At 44.1% G+C, this 15296-nt stretch overlaps 2 protein-coding genes across 2 annotated transcripts in view; one reads left to right on the top strand and one right to left on the bottom strand.

The window, feature by feature from the left end:
• LOC308125982 (gamma-aminobutyric acid receptor subunit rho-1-like) overlaps window positions 1-7214 on the top strand; it is a 31758-nt gene extending 24544 nt beyond the window's left edge. The window contains exons 5-9 of the mRNA XM_080490048.1: window positions 786-868; window positions 3125-3265; window positions 3342-3494; window positions 3632-3828; window positions 4860-7214. Coding sequence (XP_080346174.1) covers window positions 786-868; window positions 3125-3265; window positions 3342-3494; window positions 3632-3828; window positions 4860-5147 — 862 coding nt within the window. The 3' untranslated portion in view covers window positions 5148-7214. The remainder of the gene's footprint in view (window positions 1-785; window positions 869-3124; window positions 3266-3341; window positions 3495-3631; window positions 3829-4859) is intronic.
• A 1659-nt stretch (window positions 7215-8873) lies between these two features.
• On the bottom strand, window positions 8874-12437 carry smim8 (small integral membrane protein 8). The gene is made up of 2 exons (XM_080491423.1): window positions 12252-12437; window positions 8874-9116 (listed from the first exon to the last, which is right to left on the bottom strand). The coding sequence occupies exons 1-2, from the start codon at window positions 12378-12380 to the stop codon at window positions 8961-8963; spliced, it is 285 nt and encodes a 94-aa protein (XP_080347549.1). The 5' UTR covers window positions 12381-12437; the 3' UTR covers window positions 8874-8960.
• Window positions 12438-15296: the final 2859 nt, after the last annotated feature.

Raw genomic sequence — 15296 nt, 5'->3', positions numbered from 1 at the left:
AAAGCGGCTTTACATCCTACTGGACGCTGCAACAGTAACGCACAGTGACTAGGAGAAGTAACTTTAATCTGATCATTGGTTTAGAAATAGCAACGTGAAATAGTAATGAAATAGTAATGTATTAGATTACTCATTACTGAAAAAAGTGGTCATATGAGAGTAACGGACTACACCACCTCCTCTGATCCGGTCAAAATGTCAATTGGGCTGTGCAAACACAGTCCGATTTAAATGTTTAGGTGATGCAAATTTAATCGGGTTAATTTTGGTCCATGTAACTACAGCTAGTAGTTGGTTTAATCACGTTGTCCATTTGTCCATTTTATTGTGACTACTGTGACACCCGAGCCGTTACGTCGTGTGCCTCCTTAGTTACGCCCCAGTTTTCCTGAAGTTCTCTGCCTTGGAAAACTACTGTCCCAGACACCAAGCCACTGCCTTAGATAGACGGTATCTATCAATAAATATCCAGGTTGATTTACATTTCAATGCCAGAGTTATATAGGTTTCATAATTGTATTGGAATTCTGTGTTTATTGTTCAATAGCCAGCTAAAATCACTGCTGCTGCTGCTGCAAAAAAAAGAAAAATGTTGTATTGAACATCCGTGGATGGAAGGGTCAAGGCTCATCTGTTCACCCATCTGCTACCCAAGTTTTAACTTCATGGGATCAGGAAGGCATCCATCCATCCATCCATCCATCCATCCATCCATCCATCCATCCATCCATCCATCCTGTACATTATTGGAGGAGTCTGCACAGCTCACTGTTGTTTCGTTGCAGGGTGACGGTCACAGCCATGTGCAGTATGGATCTAAGTCGTTTCCCTCTCGACACACAGACGTGCTCTTTGGAGATCGAGAGCTGTAAGTGATCAAGTTTAATGCGTGTTTTTGTTTGATATATATATAAATATATATATTTCCATCTTCTCTACCACTTATCCTGTACTATGATCGAGGGCAGGCTACACCCTAGACAGTTCATCAGCCTATCATTGGGCAAAACACAGAGACAGACAACCACACACACTCAGAATGAGGGGCAACTCAGGGTCACCAGTACAACGATATACAGTGTGCCTTGAAGTAGTATTCACCTGCCTTAGCTTTTTACCTCAAATTTAATTACTTTTTATAAATTTCAATTTTATTTGAGGGATCTGCACAAAATAATCTAAGTTTTGAAGTGAAATGGGGAATATGTGTATAGAAAATAATACAAAAATAATAAAAAACTGAAAATTGGCATGCAGATATGAATTCACCCCATTTGTTATGAAGCCTCTAAAAAGCTATGGTGCGACAAATTACATTCAGAAGTCACATAATTAGTGAAATAAATTGTTCTTGTGTGGAATTTAAGTGTCGTGTTATCTGTCAGTATATACAGTATACACATTTTCTGTAAAGCCCCAGAGGCTGCAACACCTGAGCAAGAGGCACCACTAACTAAACACCACCATGAAGACCAAGGAGCTCTGCAAACACAAAGGTCCCCCTGGAACGGCTGTAGAGCTCCACAGCAGAGGCTGGAGTGTTTGTCAATGGGACCACAATAAGCTGCACACTCCAGAGAGCCGAGCTTTCTGGAAGAGTGGCCAGAAGGAAGCCATTACTTTCAGCTGAGCTTGCAAAAAGTTTTGTGGGAGACTCCCACAACATATGGAGGAATGTGCTCTGGTCAGATAAGACTAAAATTTAACTTTTCGGCCATCAAGGCCAAAAGCTATGTCTGGCGCACATCCAATACATCTCATCACCCCAAGACCACCGTCCTCACAGTGAGACACGGTGGTGGCAGCATCATGCCGTGGGGATGGTTATCAGCAGCAGAGACTGGGACACTGGTCTGTGTCTAGGTAAAGATGTTTGGTGATATATACCAGGATATTCTTGAGCAAAACCTGTATCAGTCTGTCAGTGATTTGAGACTGAGACTAAAGCAACACTTAAGTGGTTTAAGGAGACATGTATGAATATGTTGGAATGGACTAGTCAAAGCCCAGACCTCAGTCGAAGTGAGAATCTGTGGTCACGAAGATTGCTGTTCACAAGCGTACACGATCAAACTTGAAGGAGCTGGAACAGTTTTCTCCTGAGGAACACAGAAAAACTCCAGTGGCAAGAGGTGGCAAGCTCATAGAGACTTGTCAAACATTCTGTTCAAGTTTTTGACGAGTCGAGCAGTTTTGATTTTATTGGCCGTCAAAGCTCCGAATGCCGAATCCCGCCACCTCCCTCCTCTCATTCTAATACATGGGAAAACCAAAATGGCTCCTCAAAAACAGCCGTGACAGAACGCCCCGGACACGTGGCGACTGTGGCTAAACCGTGATTCTGAGCGGCAAAGCGAGCAGATCAGAAGCGCGACAACAACCTGCCGAACAAGAGATAGAAAATAGACTAAACGTGATCAGCTTTTGGGCTAAGTAGCAAACGGGCTAATGTTGGTATCCGCGTAAACTAGCATACGGGCTAACATTAGCATAAGTGCTCATTAGCATACACACGAAGTAGCATAATGCTAATTTATCGTACATGAGAGTCCACATCTGATCAGTGTCACGAGACACAACCATTGGGCATAGCGCCACCTGCTGGAAACAGGAAGTGAGGCGTACACGCACAAAACCTCGAACTGCCACACATTCCGACATGCGTGGGGGTGCGAGGACCCGTTCAACGCTGCTTACAGCTTTAATTATTTTATACTTTTTTATAACAGGAGATGGCATTTAGTTTTGCAGTGTGTTCAAAATAAATGAAAAACATGTCTGACTTTTTGTTGCTTTTTTCCCATTGTACCAAACCTGTACCGAACCGTGCCTTGTGTGTTCCATTACACCCCTGGTATATATAAATATATGGACAGTTTTCTTTCTGGAGATATTTTTATTGTTCTGTTAGTTAAATGGAGGTTTTTCTGCGGCACTGTTGCAGCTTTCTGTGGTCATACAGTAACAATGAGAGGTCACAGATGGTACTCACCACTATATTTTGAAATGTTTTATATGTTAGCCACTTTTTAATATAAGAAGTATTGAAAAATTTCACAAAACCTGCCAAACAACTATAAAAACAGTGTGAGTTAAAGTCTGGATTGTGTTTCCGTCCCTGCAGATGCATACACAGACGACGATCTGATGTTGTATTGGAAAGAAGGGAACAGGTCGTTAAACACGGACGAGAGGATTTCTCTGTCTCAGTTCCTCATCCAGGAGTTCCACACCACCACCAGGCTGGCCTTCTACAGCAGCACAGGTACTGTCCGTGGGTCTTCTTGGTCTCTGACGTCAGGTCCACAGTATCTCAGCTTCATCTTGCTCTTCCTCTGCAGGCTGGTACAACCGTCTATACATCAACTTCACTCTGCGGCGTCACATCTTCTTCTTCCTGCTGCAGACCTACTTCCCTGCCACCCTTATGGTCATGCTGTCCTGGGTGTCCTTCTGGATCGACCGCAGGGCTGTGCCCGCCAGGGTGCCTCTCGGTGAGAGAGCCCATCTTTAAGATGCTGCAGACTGCAGTAATATAAAAAACAAACAAAAAAAACAACTGTGGGATATTGAAATTAAAACTGTCAGAAATCCTCACATCTTAAACCTGCTCTGGTCTGTCCTGATACAGGGATCACCACGGTGCTCACCATGTCCACCATCATCACTGGAGTGAACGCTTCCATGCCCAGAGTCTCCTACATCAAAGCTGTGGACATTTACCTCTGGGTCAGCTTTGTCTTCGTCTTCCTTTCTGTCATAGAGTACGCTGCCGTCAACTACCTGTCTACTCTGCAGGAGCGGAAGGAGAGGAAGCTGCGGGAGAGGGTCAGTATCAGGATTTCTCAGGCCAGTCGCCCCACTAATGCAGGCAGCCGCCTGGTGTTGTTTCTTGTTATAATGCAGCCTCTTTCCCAACGAATCACCACTGTGCACTGCAGTTTGGACGTCGCTCAGTTTACTGCTCTGCTGTTTTCTTCTCACACTGGTTTCAGGGAACAAATACAAAAACTTGTCAGGGTTCATATTTGATTCAGTGTTTTTTGAGTGACTCTAAGGCCCCATATACACATAACCAGGTATTTACATCTACATTTAAAAAAAAAAAAAAGAATTTTCATTTACATGGGCCCACATAAAAACCTCTGCCTGTATTCACCACGAAGCGTCTCAGAGTCTCTTAGGAGAGCTCCTATCTTAGCGTAAAAGTTCTTAGCAAGGAATCTCAGCTTAAAAGTGATTCTAGATGTTTCTAAAAGCAACTCTTAGCAACGAGTTGACAGTAACTTTTATCTTCGTGAGGAGGCGTGGTCGACCACGTTATTATATGTGATGCAGTCTGCTGAAAGCTGATTGGTTGTTAGAGAAAGGAAGACAGAAAAAAGCCTCTGTGCTCCTCGTAATGAACGGAGAGTAAAATTAACCCATAAGATATTAAAAATGTTTAATCATGAACATTAGTTTCTGTCTATTTTATGAAGCTCTGAAAAGTTCTTTTAATTTGTAAACAGCTTAAAAATGATTGAACTTACTTCGTTCACATGCCGATTATAACATTGAGTTGATTATTGTTGTCTTTTCTGTCCACGCTGGTTATTTTTACCTCTTAATGTATTTGATATTAATGGTGGCGGCGACGCAGAGTCATCAATTCCTGTGATTTACCACCAATGTGGGGCTGTGAAAGAACCGGAACGTTCGAGCCAAGTGGACCCCCACCCCCACCCCAAAATGCAAAAACAACGTTGTTTTCAGTCGATGGCTGTGGTGTAAATAGGCCTTAGAACATGCTGCCCTTAGAGAATGACTGGGTAAAAACTGTCAAATCTCCATGCATGTGTTTTTCTCTCTGCTTGCAGCTCCCATGTACCTGTGGCATAGCACATCCTGGCATGATGTCCGCCAGCTACAGCGAGGTGGACGCCAACACCACTGGGAATTACGGCATGCCAGAGGGGAATGGGGTGAAGCAGGAGAGAATGCTGGTGCAGCTGGCCATGGAGACTGACCAGGTCACTGGTCATGTGGGTTCCGGCGCCTACACCAACGTTTGGATTGATACACATGCCATAGACAAGTACTCCCGGATCGCCTTCCCCGGATCTTACGTCCTCTTCAACATCATCTACTGGTCCATCTACTCTTAACACAGACCAGTTTCTCTGTATCTCCAGCAGACACACTGTCCATACAGTGGAGACAGGTTTTGACTTCTGCAAAGTTTCAAGACTTTAAAAAGCAAGATATGTGCAAAAGAGGTCTTCAGTTAGATCTGACCTTCCCTAAACCAGAGTCCTGACATGAGCTGGATGTACCCTCAGTACGATCTCCCTGGTTTTTGTGTCTGTCCCCACAGTTTGACTGGACAAATTCCCAGAAGGTCCAAATTAACAGAACCAAATAAAATGTTCTTCAAGGGGCGTTCAGCATCTGCCATGCCTGCAGATACAGTATGTTTCACCGGTTCACCTGATCTCTTGTCATCAACACTGTCATTGAAGTACCCTCAGGTCAACACCTGAGGAGCAGGATATCTCACAGGACATGAACCACAGCTTTGATTGGATGGGTTCCCTGTCTTATCCATCATACTCCTGGTTTAGACACAAATTTATTCAGGCTCAGTAAAACCAAGTGGAAGGAAATGATTGACATGACATTGTTGACTTAAGTTTTTTGTGTCAAGCACTTTGTTTATTTGTTGAATACATACACAAGCGCTTGAAAATGAAAACCTATGAGTGAGTTGACCTGTGCTCTCGCGCCAAAATCAGGTCAAAACTTTTCCTTAGAATTTATGTACCTTGAAAAGTTTTCATCAGAATCTTCTCAAATTGAATGACAATAATGGCCACTAGGGGCCACCATTCTCCCTTCAGTTTGTGTTGTTTGTGTAACAAAGGACGAGTTCGAAAGTGAAGATATTTGGAAATCTTGAAATCACAACTTAAGTTTACATGATGTATTTTTATTACATATCAGAGTAACTAAATCATATTACGACATAATTAAGATCTTTAGATCCTTATTGGCCGGGAAGAATTAGAATGGTATACATCTTAGTGTGTCTGGCGGAGTTGACACGAATCAAGTTCAAAAGGGAAACATGTTTTTTCCAGAATGTGTTTGGTGATCCAGGCCAATAAAGAACCATTTAATGGACATTTTGAAGCTGTGGTTAGTCCGTGTACAACTACTTCACAAAATAGTTTGTGCTACTATAACTCAAATTAAAAAATCCTTATGACTCATTTTTGAAATAAGTCAAAAGATTTTTTGTTTCCATTGAGATTTGTATTTAAATGGCTACCTCCATGTTTCCCAAAGAAGACCCACAACTCAGGAAGGCTAATAAAAAGATGGCTGACCTGTTGGAGGATATTCGCTGGCTCTCAGATGAGCTGAGGAGTTAAGATGCTCTGCTGGCCAGGTTCATGGCGCTGGCCCACAGGCAGTCGAGGCGGATTGCGTTCCTCTCTGTGGCCTTGCAGGACACGTCACTCTGCGATTCCTCCAACCCATGGCCGCCCTCCTGCTCTACACCCAACCAGCGATCATGGACAGAGGTCGTAATCCAGGGCAAGCGAAGGACTCCAGTCCGAACTGTCATCTCCACTCCCACTCTCTAATTGATTCAAGGTGTTGTCGCAGATTGAGCAAAATCTGGCTGGTGGTGTCGGCCTGGACTGAACTGCTGCACCTGCTGTGGTGGTTCTACGGCTCCAGGCTCGGACGGCCCGGTGTCCATGGGCTCCGTGGCTCCCTCTCCGCTAGTTAACTCCTTGACGGCTGTCCAGTCTGCTGAAGCCCAGCGTTGGGCCCGTCGCGGTCCCGGATCAGCAGGCGTCATCCATGACGTCAACGTCTGCTTCACGTCGGCATTCTGGGAGTCTCCATTGCCCCGGTCGGATCCAGGATCCTCGTCCTGGAGATAAGGCCGCTACTGGCCTTAGCGGTCAGAATGACCTGGAGCCTACGGAGCTCTGCACCGTCATGCTGGGAACTGCTGCGCCGCCACAGCGAACGCCGGCCCCCTGCTTCCACCTGCCTCGATTGTCCACGACCACTCTGTCCATCCACCTCCTTGATCATAGGAGATGATACAGCCCATCACCCCGGGGTGATCTGCAATCAGAGTGGACCTCTCATCTGTGTGTATGTGTGTTTGTGTGTGCATGCAATGGTGGCTCGTGGTTTTTGAATAATAAAGACCTAAAATATAAGTACATGATTTTTTTTTTTTGCATGAAACTCACCAATAATGAAGTGCAATGTATCTGAAGCAAGGAGCCATTCATGACATCACTGTATATTACTGGTGTTTACACATATTTCACATGGTAAAGATTGATCCAACATCAAGAGCTTCTTCAAACCTCTTCTCCAGGTGACCTACATCAGCTACACCATCATTTCTCTCTCTCTTTAAATGTTCTGTTTCAGCAAGATATTTTGCTCGTTCCTCCTCGGTGACACTGGCCAGAAAACCGACAGCGTCCTCTTCTTGTGAATGGTCTTCTTCCTCACAAGGTTCACTCTCATGATGACTCTCTTCATACCGTCACTTCCTTCTGACGATTTCTGCGATTGTTCCTTCCTTGTCTCATACCGTCGTAGCTTGTTCGATGTCTTGTGTGTCTCCAGTGGTGGATGGATGAAGATGGATGGCACAAAGTCAGGATGGGATGGGTCGCCACTGGGTTTTTCCTGCAATATCAGAAATAGTATAGCTAAATTCACAACGCACCTTCAAAATACTTTTTAGTTTGAAAGGTCACTGTATTCGTACAGTAGCTTTTCAAACTGTTCAAACTGCAGCAGACAGGAGTCTGGCCTCACGGAACAGGAGGGTTTAGACTGAGGGAACTTGTGCTGAAAGCCAGGAGGCAGCTGAATGATGAAGGTGACAACCAGGTTTAATCAGAGAGGTTGTTTTTATCCTGGTTTTAAACATCTCTCACGTCATGGATGTTTATCAGTTTGGTATTTTAAATGGAAATGGAGCCAAATATCTGCGACAGGCAATCGATGAGACGGTCACATTTATTGTAAGATAGAACCACACAGTGATTTTAGCAATGAGGCTGAGGGAGGAGTGTTGGGCCCGGCCACCTATTGGTCCAAGCGGACCAGACTCAGCAGGTGTCCAAGAGGCCTGACTCAGGTACTAAACCCCCCTGAACTGACCACTCCTCGCTCCTTCCACTGAACCAGACTACAGGACGGACACCTGTCCTGCAGCTGCTGGACCAAGGAAGCACAGAGGACACGTGGAACCACAGAACTAAGCTGACGATTCAGGTCGTTGGCCAAAGGGAGCCCGGTCTGGATTACCTTTTTTTTCTGGGTACCTCGGAGAACGCTACGCAACTGTCTTCCTCACCTGAAGACATGAGGAAAGGACGTTTCCCTGGAAGCTGTTTCTTCAACTGAACCAACTCTGCAAACCCAGGTTCTTTCATTTTCACTGATTATGTGGCCGTGCAAAGGTTTGTTTTAATTTAATTATTAAAAAGACTGCCAACAATACCACTTGGGGATTTTTGCCCCAGGAGCTTGTAGTTAACAATTAAAGAACTCGCAGATTCGCTCACAAATCAGGGCTGGAAACGTGATGTCCCACACTAACTTCATTTTAAATCATTAATTAAAAAGGGTGTACTGAAAGTAATCATTAAAATGAGGGCAGTAGATATGTCTGATCACTCACACACACACACACACACACACACACACACACACACACACACACACACACACACACACACACACACACACACACACACACACACACACACACACACACACACACACACACACACACACACACACAGTTTTATTCTAATGTGAAGAGAAAGTGAAATAACTTCAAGGAATATTAAAATGTATCTTTATTAACATGTTTTAATACTCCAGTACTTCTGTGCATATTGTGTTAAAACACACACACACACAGTCAGTCAGTCCCATTTGGAGGTCTTCCTCCTCATGTAGCGCTCCCCCTCGCTGTCCACGGCCTCGTACAGCTGGTCGTTGTCCTTCATGGCGTGCAGGTACCCCAGGTAGCCCACACACAGCGTGATGCTGACCAGGCCGAACGCCATCACGGGTTTGTTCTGCAGAAGCAGCAGAGCTCCGTGTTAGAAGACCTCTGCTTTCACACTGATCCAGATGGAGAAGGAAGTATTTACAGGATTTACTTTGCCGGGACTGAGCAGACCTGCAGATTATATTGTAAATTTAACCGTCATGGTAAAATGACCCATAGCTGGACTGAACTGTGATGAACCGTTTCCACGGACTGAGTTCATGCAAATCTAAAATGAAGGAACGTGAAAGTAATCAGCACATCAACTTATTAAACTAAAGTTGTGATAGACAAAGAGAACTGTTACTTGGAAGAAACGATCTGAAGGACAGAACTTTCTGGATTTAAGGGTTCGTTTGGATCATAATCAGAGTGAATTGTCTCCGATCAGAGGACCAGACTGGCCCGTTTACATGGACACTGAATATTGAGCCATTTGATACGGACCAAGATGTGAAACATCAACACAGCGCAGAAAACTATTTCAAAATCAACATGAACATCTAAACATTTATTCAAAATTTAAACCAGGGAAGCACAGATACTACTCTTCTCAAGGATGAGTACAACCACCAGTACTGACTTTTAATTACTTGCCAATACTGAGTACTGATGGGAGTACCTATTAAATACCATAAAGCCTAATTCATAGTCCATATGCAGATGATATGTGATGCTACATATTGTTGTGAACCTCCTCTGCACAGCCTGTGTCGACGCTACATCACCTCCAGCCGTCTACACCAGTGGTCCCAAAACTACGGCCCGCGGGCCGGATACAGCCCACCTCCACATTTGGCCCGGCCCCCTTAAAAATACCAGAGACGCATTTTGATTTTTTTTTTCATTTACTGTATGTAGCCGGGTGGGAAAACTGTTACCATAATCAACAACGCCCCCAGATGGCGCTGTTTCTATTTGGATAACCTCCGGTGGGTAACAGTCACGAGAGAAACCCGGAAGTGAGACGCCATCCTGCTTGAACGTATTGGATCCCATAAGTATATAAGCTGATGAAGGTACAGCTCTTCCTATGATCTTTTTATGGTCATTTTTTTAAGCTTAATAGCTCCCAGGTAACAGATTCCAAATCTGTGTTGAATCACGTCTCCCACAACACGAGTTTCTAATCAGTCCATATTGGAAAAACAAAGTGGAAACCATATCATTTCAAAATGTTTTTTGTATTGAAAACCGAGAGCTCAACTCCGCTCCGAGTCGTTACTATAAAGTTCCCAATACGAGCGACCATAAAAATCTCGGCGCGGCTCACTTCACCAAACAGAAACGAGGGACGGCCGGCTTGACCGCAGTTCAAAACATCCGTCTTCGGGCTCCTAAAACAAACACCTCATGTGGACGATTGGCCAAAAACAGCTTGTTTAGGTTAACTGGTTTCCTGGTGCGGACGGCCCCTTAATAAAGTAATTTGTGACCGTATTCTGTGAACTGCTGCACACTGACATGTTTGTATTTGTTGAAGGTTAACAGATCGTTAGTCCGTGTTGAAGGCCGAGATCATGGCGTAGTGCCGCCGCCACGTTGTTTTGTGCTCCTGGACAGATGCACACGTTAGTACAAGCAAGTTCCTCACATTTTAAGCTATCATAAAAAAAGCTTCTCATTAGGAATAAAATAGGAGCACTAAGTTGAGCTGCTCTAGGCCTAGACTGCTGAGGGGATTTTCTCTCTCCCGTTAAAGGGAGTAACTCTACATTTGGAGGTTCTGTTTCTTGTCTTTCTTTCTCTCTCTCTGTGTAACAACATTACTGGAGCCACCAGATACTGCCGCCGTCTTTTTTCTCCCTGACAGGAGGGGAGCAGGATCCAGGGGATCAGACCCAAGACTCCCAGAGTGGAGTTACCACGGTCCTACTACCCGACCCCACCACAGCACCGGGACCCCACCGCAACGGCACGGCCCTTAAACTCCAGACTGAGATTGGTTCATCATCAGGCCAACGCTCATCATAGACTTTTCTTAGTATTTGTACTTATCTGGCCTGTCTGCCACTCTCTCTCTCCCTCTTCTATTCCTCTCTCTCCCTGTCCTATCCCATGTACTTCTCCCCCCAACCGGTCAAGGCGGATGGCCGTCCTTCCAGAGTCTAGGGTCCGCCCCACGGTTTCTTCCTGCGAGGGAGTTTTTCCTGGTTTCCACTGTTGCTTGTTCTGCTGCTCTGGAAGGTTTAGTTGGGTTCTGTTGTCTTCTATCATTGTAGGAGCGCTTTGAGATGTTTGTTGATGTGATTTAGCGCTTTACAAATAAAACTGAATTGAATTGAATTTACTGGAACATTTCAAGACATGTGAATGTAAAGTTGTTTACTGTGAATTTGTGGGTTATTTGTGTTACAGGGATGAGCTGTTAGAGACATCATTTTGCCCTCCTAAGTAGTTAGCCGACATGTTCTGAGATATTTTTGCACTTTATACTTATGCTTATTAAGAGTCTTACAGATAAGTTTCAGTGCGTAGAGGCGAGTCCTCCACTGGTACCAATTTGGTTTTGTTTCTGTAAGAATTATACAACAGAAAGCCTTCTCCTTGTTTCGTATTTTATTTCTCTTATTCCATTTAAATTGAACACCAATTTCTCTGTTCAGAATAAAGACCCCAAAATAATATATCTCTGTGTCCTGTGCCGTTCAGTTTCACCAGGCTACATATACAATACATGACAAAAATATAGGACCACCCATTTTTAGGGGGTAAATTATGTTTTGTTGTTATATATTACACCTACCTACATTTTTTTTGCTTTTTAAGAAGGTCTGGTTTGAAAGATAAACATTTTAGGGCTGAACTTTTACCTGATACTTTTTATTTCAGTTTAATCAGCTTAATGGAGTTTAAATTAGGGCTGCACCAACCAATTATTTTAATAGTTGATGAATCAATTGATAACGTTTTTCAATTAATCCATGACTCAGATTAAATATACATTTTTAATTTCCTCTTCATTCAGAGATAGATTTGGACTGACAGAGCATATAAGTGCACTAAGAGGTTGCTGCTTGAATATTCTGTTAAAATAATATTAAAAGAACAATCTAAATGGGTCACTGGTTAGCAGGGAAACCAGTTGATCCGTAGCACCACAGGGACTCGTCGAAGGAGAGAGCGGCTGCTGATGCAGTGTTGTTGTGTGGAGGAGTCTCACGGGTTTGATGAAGAGCTCCGGGTTGAAAGCTCTGAACAGGGTGGTGGTCTGAGCCCCCCTCAGCCCCGGAGTCCTAAACCCGTCCCCGGGTCGCTGCGGCTCCTTGACGGGCTCTCGGTCAGCCGACATGTCCGGGCGAAGCTGCGCTCACCAACCCAAAGGAAGCAGTTTCGCTTCTTCTTCTTCTTCTTCTTCCTGATTTCCGGCAGACTGTACGCCGTACGGAATAATGCTGCCCCCAACCGTCCAAACAAGATATTACTCCACCAGCTCAAACCCTCTCATGTAACCCAGAGGAGGAATTTTAACACCGTCTTCACAAGAGTCAGAATTTTCTCCTAACTCTCAAACCGTTTTCAAGGAAATAAATAATCCAGACCTGATCAGACGGATTTTCAAACAGCTTCTTCCTGTGACAAGCATGTGAAGCAGGTTTTCTTCTTCTTCGTATTTAGAAACTACGAGAAAGAAACTCCGGTCCAGGTTGGGTCTACTTAATGTTTCCTCTGGTCCTGGTCTGGTTGGGTCTACCTATTGTTTCCTCTGGTCCTGGTCTGGTTGGGTCTACCTATTGTTTCCTCTGGTCCTGGTCTGGTTGGGTCTACCTAATGTTTCCTCTGGTCCTGGTCTGGTTGGGTCTACCTATTGTTTCCTCTGGTCCTGGTCTGGTTGGGTCTACCTAATGTTTGCTGTGGTCCTGGTCCGCCTGCCTTGTGCATCATCTGTAAGAAAGTGGATAAATACATCACCTGACAAACGCACCAAGGATCATCTTTCACTGAGAAAGACCTTCAGCCGCCATCAGCAGGTGTGTAAAAACAATCTGTCTCTTACATGAACACACAAACACCCTAAATAAGTAAGTGTGTAAGATTATTCTATTTTGTTTACAGTTGTGGTGATTCTGAATTTAATTCTGTAGGCCAGGTTGTACTTGTTTTAATATAGGGTACTTGTATATTGTGTTTTCATAGGGTTGTAATATTGTATGTTATACTTGTTGTAACACAAACACAGACAGACACCATGTAATTATCATCCTTCATTAAAGGTTTGTTGCTGGAAGCTGCCGAGATGAAGGAAGACACTGGGGTTCTTTTAAACATTAAAGATAAAAACTGCGTGGCCATGGAAGTTCGATAGCACAAGTCCTGTTACCGTCAGTACACCAGGTTCTTGGCCGAGTCCACTGCAACCGTTACTGGGACCACAGAAGAAGAAACATGAGACTGGTCATCGTAATAATTTGCTCAGACTGCACACATCTTGATATATTGTATATACATACGATTTCTGCATTATTTAAGTGTGTGTGTGCGTGTGTGTGTGTGTGTGTGTGTGTGTGTGTGTGTGTGTGTGTGTGTTTGTTTCAGAAATGAGCCGGCCTTCGATGTAGGCTCTAAGAGGTGTTGAGGATGGATCAGCAAAGAAGAAAGTTAATCACTATAGTGAAAGAGCATGAGGACGTTGATGCTTCGAACTCCAGGTAATGGAACTGAAATACCAACGTTGTCCACGTGAGCTTTGGAGGGAAAACATTGCAGCAATTCTAAGCGATGGATAAATCATTCTCCATAATTTTGAACCTCCAGACTCATAATGTTTATGCCTCTTTGCTTAAATATGGATGTTTAGATGGTAAATATTTCCCCCAAAGTCTGTAATGGTAAATTGCTTTGTATTGTTGAATATATATACTCTAATCAAATACCGTTGTATTGATATGTTGCAGGATGGATGGATGAAGAGGAGGCTGACCCTTGATTTCCCTCAGCTGGTCTTTCACTCCCCGAGCACGTCAATATATGTGAGCTGGTTTGTGTTGAGACACTTGCTGCAGATAAGCTCAGACACCGTCTGCCTCAGCCATCAGGTAGAGAATCCACAGAGTCAACAACAGAGGGAAGCCAACCACAAAGGGACACTGACACAAGACGCAGTGCAACAGCAGCTTGGCAAAACTAATGAGGACACAAGGACACTTCATGGTGCAGCACTGATGGTACAGAGGCTCCTATGGGACTCCCCTGGCAGGACACGCCCATGGCCTCCCTCATCTGATGACCTAAATGGGACTGTAGCGAAATCTGTTGTGCCACTTGAACTGTATAATCTGATTGCTTGGATTATTGGTGCTTCAGAGGAACCTGCACTGGCATGTTATGTCAATATACCACATGACTGGAGTCTTAAAGTGTTATCCATTTGTCAAGATGTAGTGTGTCTTGCTTCTAAGGGCCGAAAGCAGACACCCAAACCTCTGTGTCTTGGTCTAACCGTTCGCCACCTAACAGGTTCATCACAAGTAACTACCAAGTAGACTAGGACATTGTGCTTCATGGGACACGGTTCTGAGTGTAGACACCAGCCTTGCACAACTTCAGTTAGCAGAGGGAAGAGACAAAATACCGAAAGGATTCTGTTAGAACACAACAACAATTCTGGTCTTGGACATTATAGACTTTGGAGAGGAGACATTGTCCAGTCGTGGGACTACCCACCACACTAACGGCATTATGCTGCAAAGTTCAGTCATTGAACAACAGTCAAACCCAAACAGACAGCCACTATGGAAGGGAGTGTCCACACTCAAACCACCCCCTACCATTCCATTGGAACTGAACCAGCAGTCAAAAAGACAGGGACCCCAGAATCTGTCTCATCATGACAGTATTTATTTGCAGACACAACCATGCAGACTGAAGACAGAGCCTGCTGCACAAACTGAACTAGCGTACATATCTGTTAAGTTCATTGATGCTGAAAGCTGCACTATCCCAAGCTGGACAGGTTTCATACAGTGTGTTGGTGCCAGCAGTGTGTGGATGTCCAGAAGGAAGCAGTGATGGGGATGAAACATAAAACATGCTCTAAAAAGGTGTCCATTGAACACAAATTAAAGCTTACAGGGTACTTTCTAAAGAAGCCAGACTGAGGTTCTCTTAAAAAAATATGTACTGAAAAATGACAAAAGCCCCTATTGTTAAAAGAAGAAAAGAAACAGCAACTGTAAATAAAAAAGCAATGCTGTTATTGTGTGTGTGT

The sequence above is a fragment of the Lipophrys pholis genome (assembly GCF_963383615.2).
Source record: "Lipophrys pholis genome assembly, chromosome: 21".
NCBI lineage: Eukaryota > Metazoa > Chordata > Actinopteri > Blenniiformes > Blenniidae > Lipophrys > Lipophrys pholis.
Note: the sequence above shows the minus strand (reverse complement) of the source record. Positions and strands in the feature narration are given on the sequence as shown.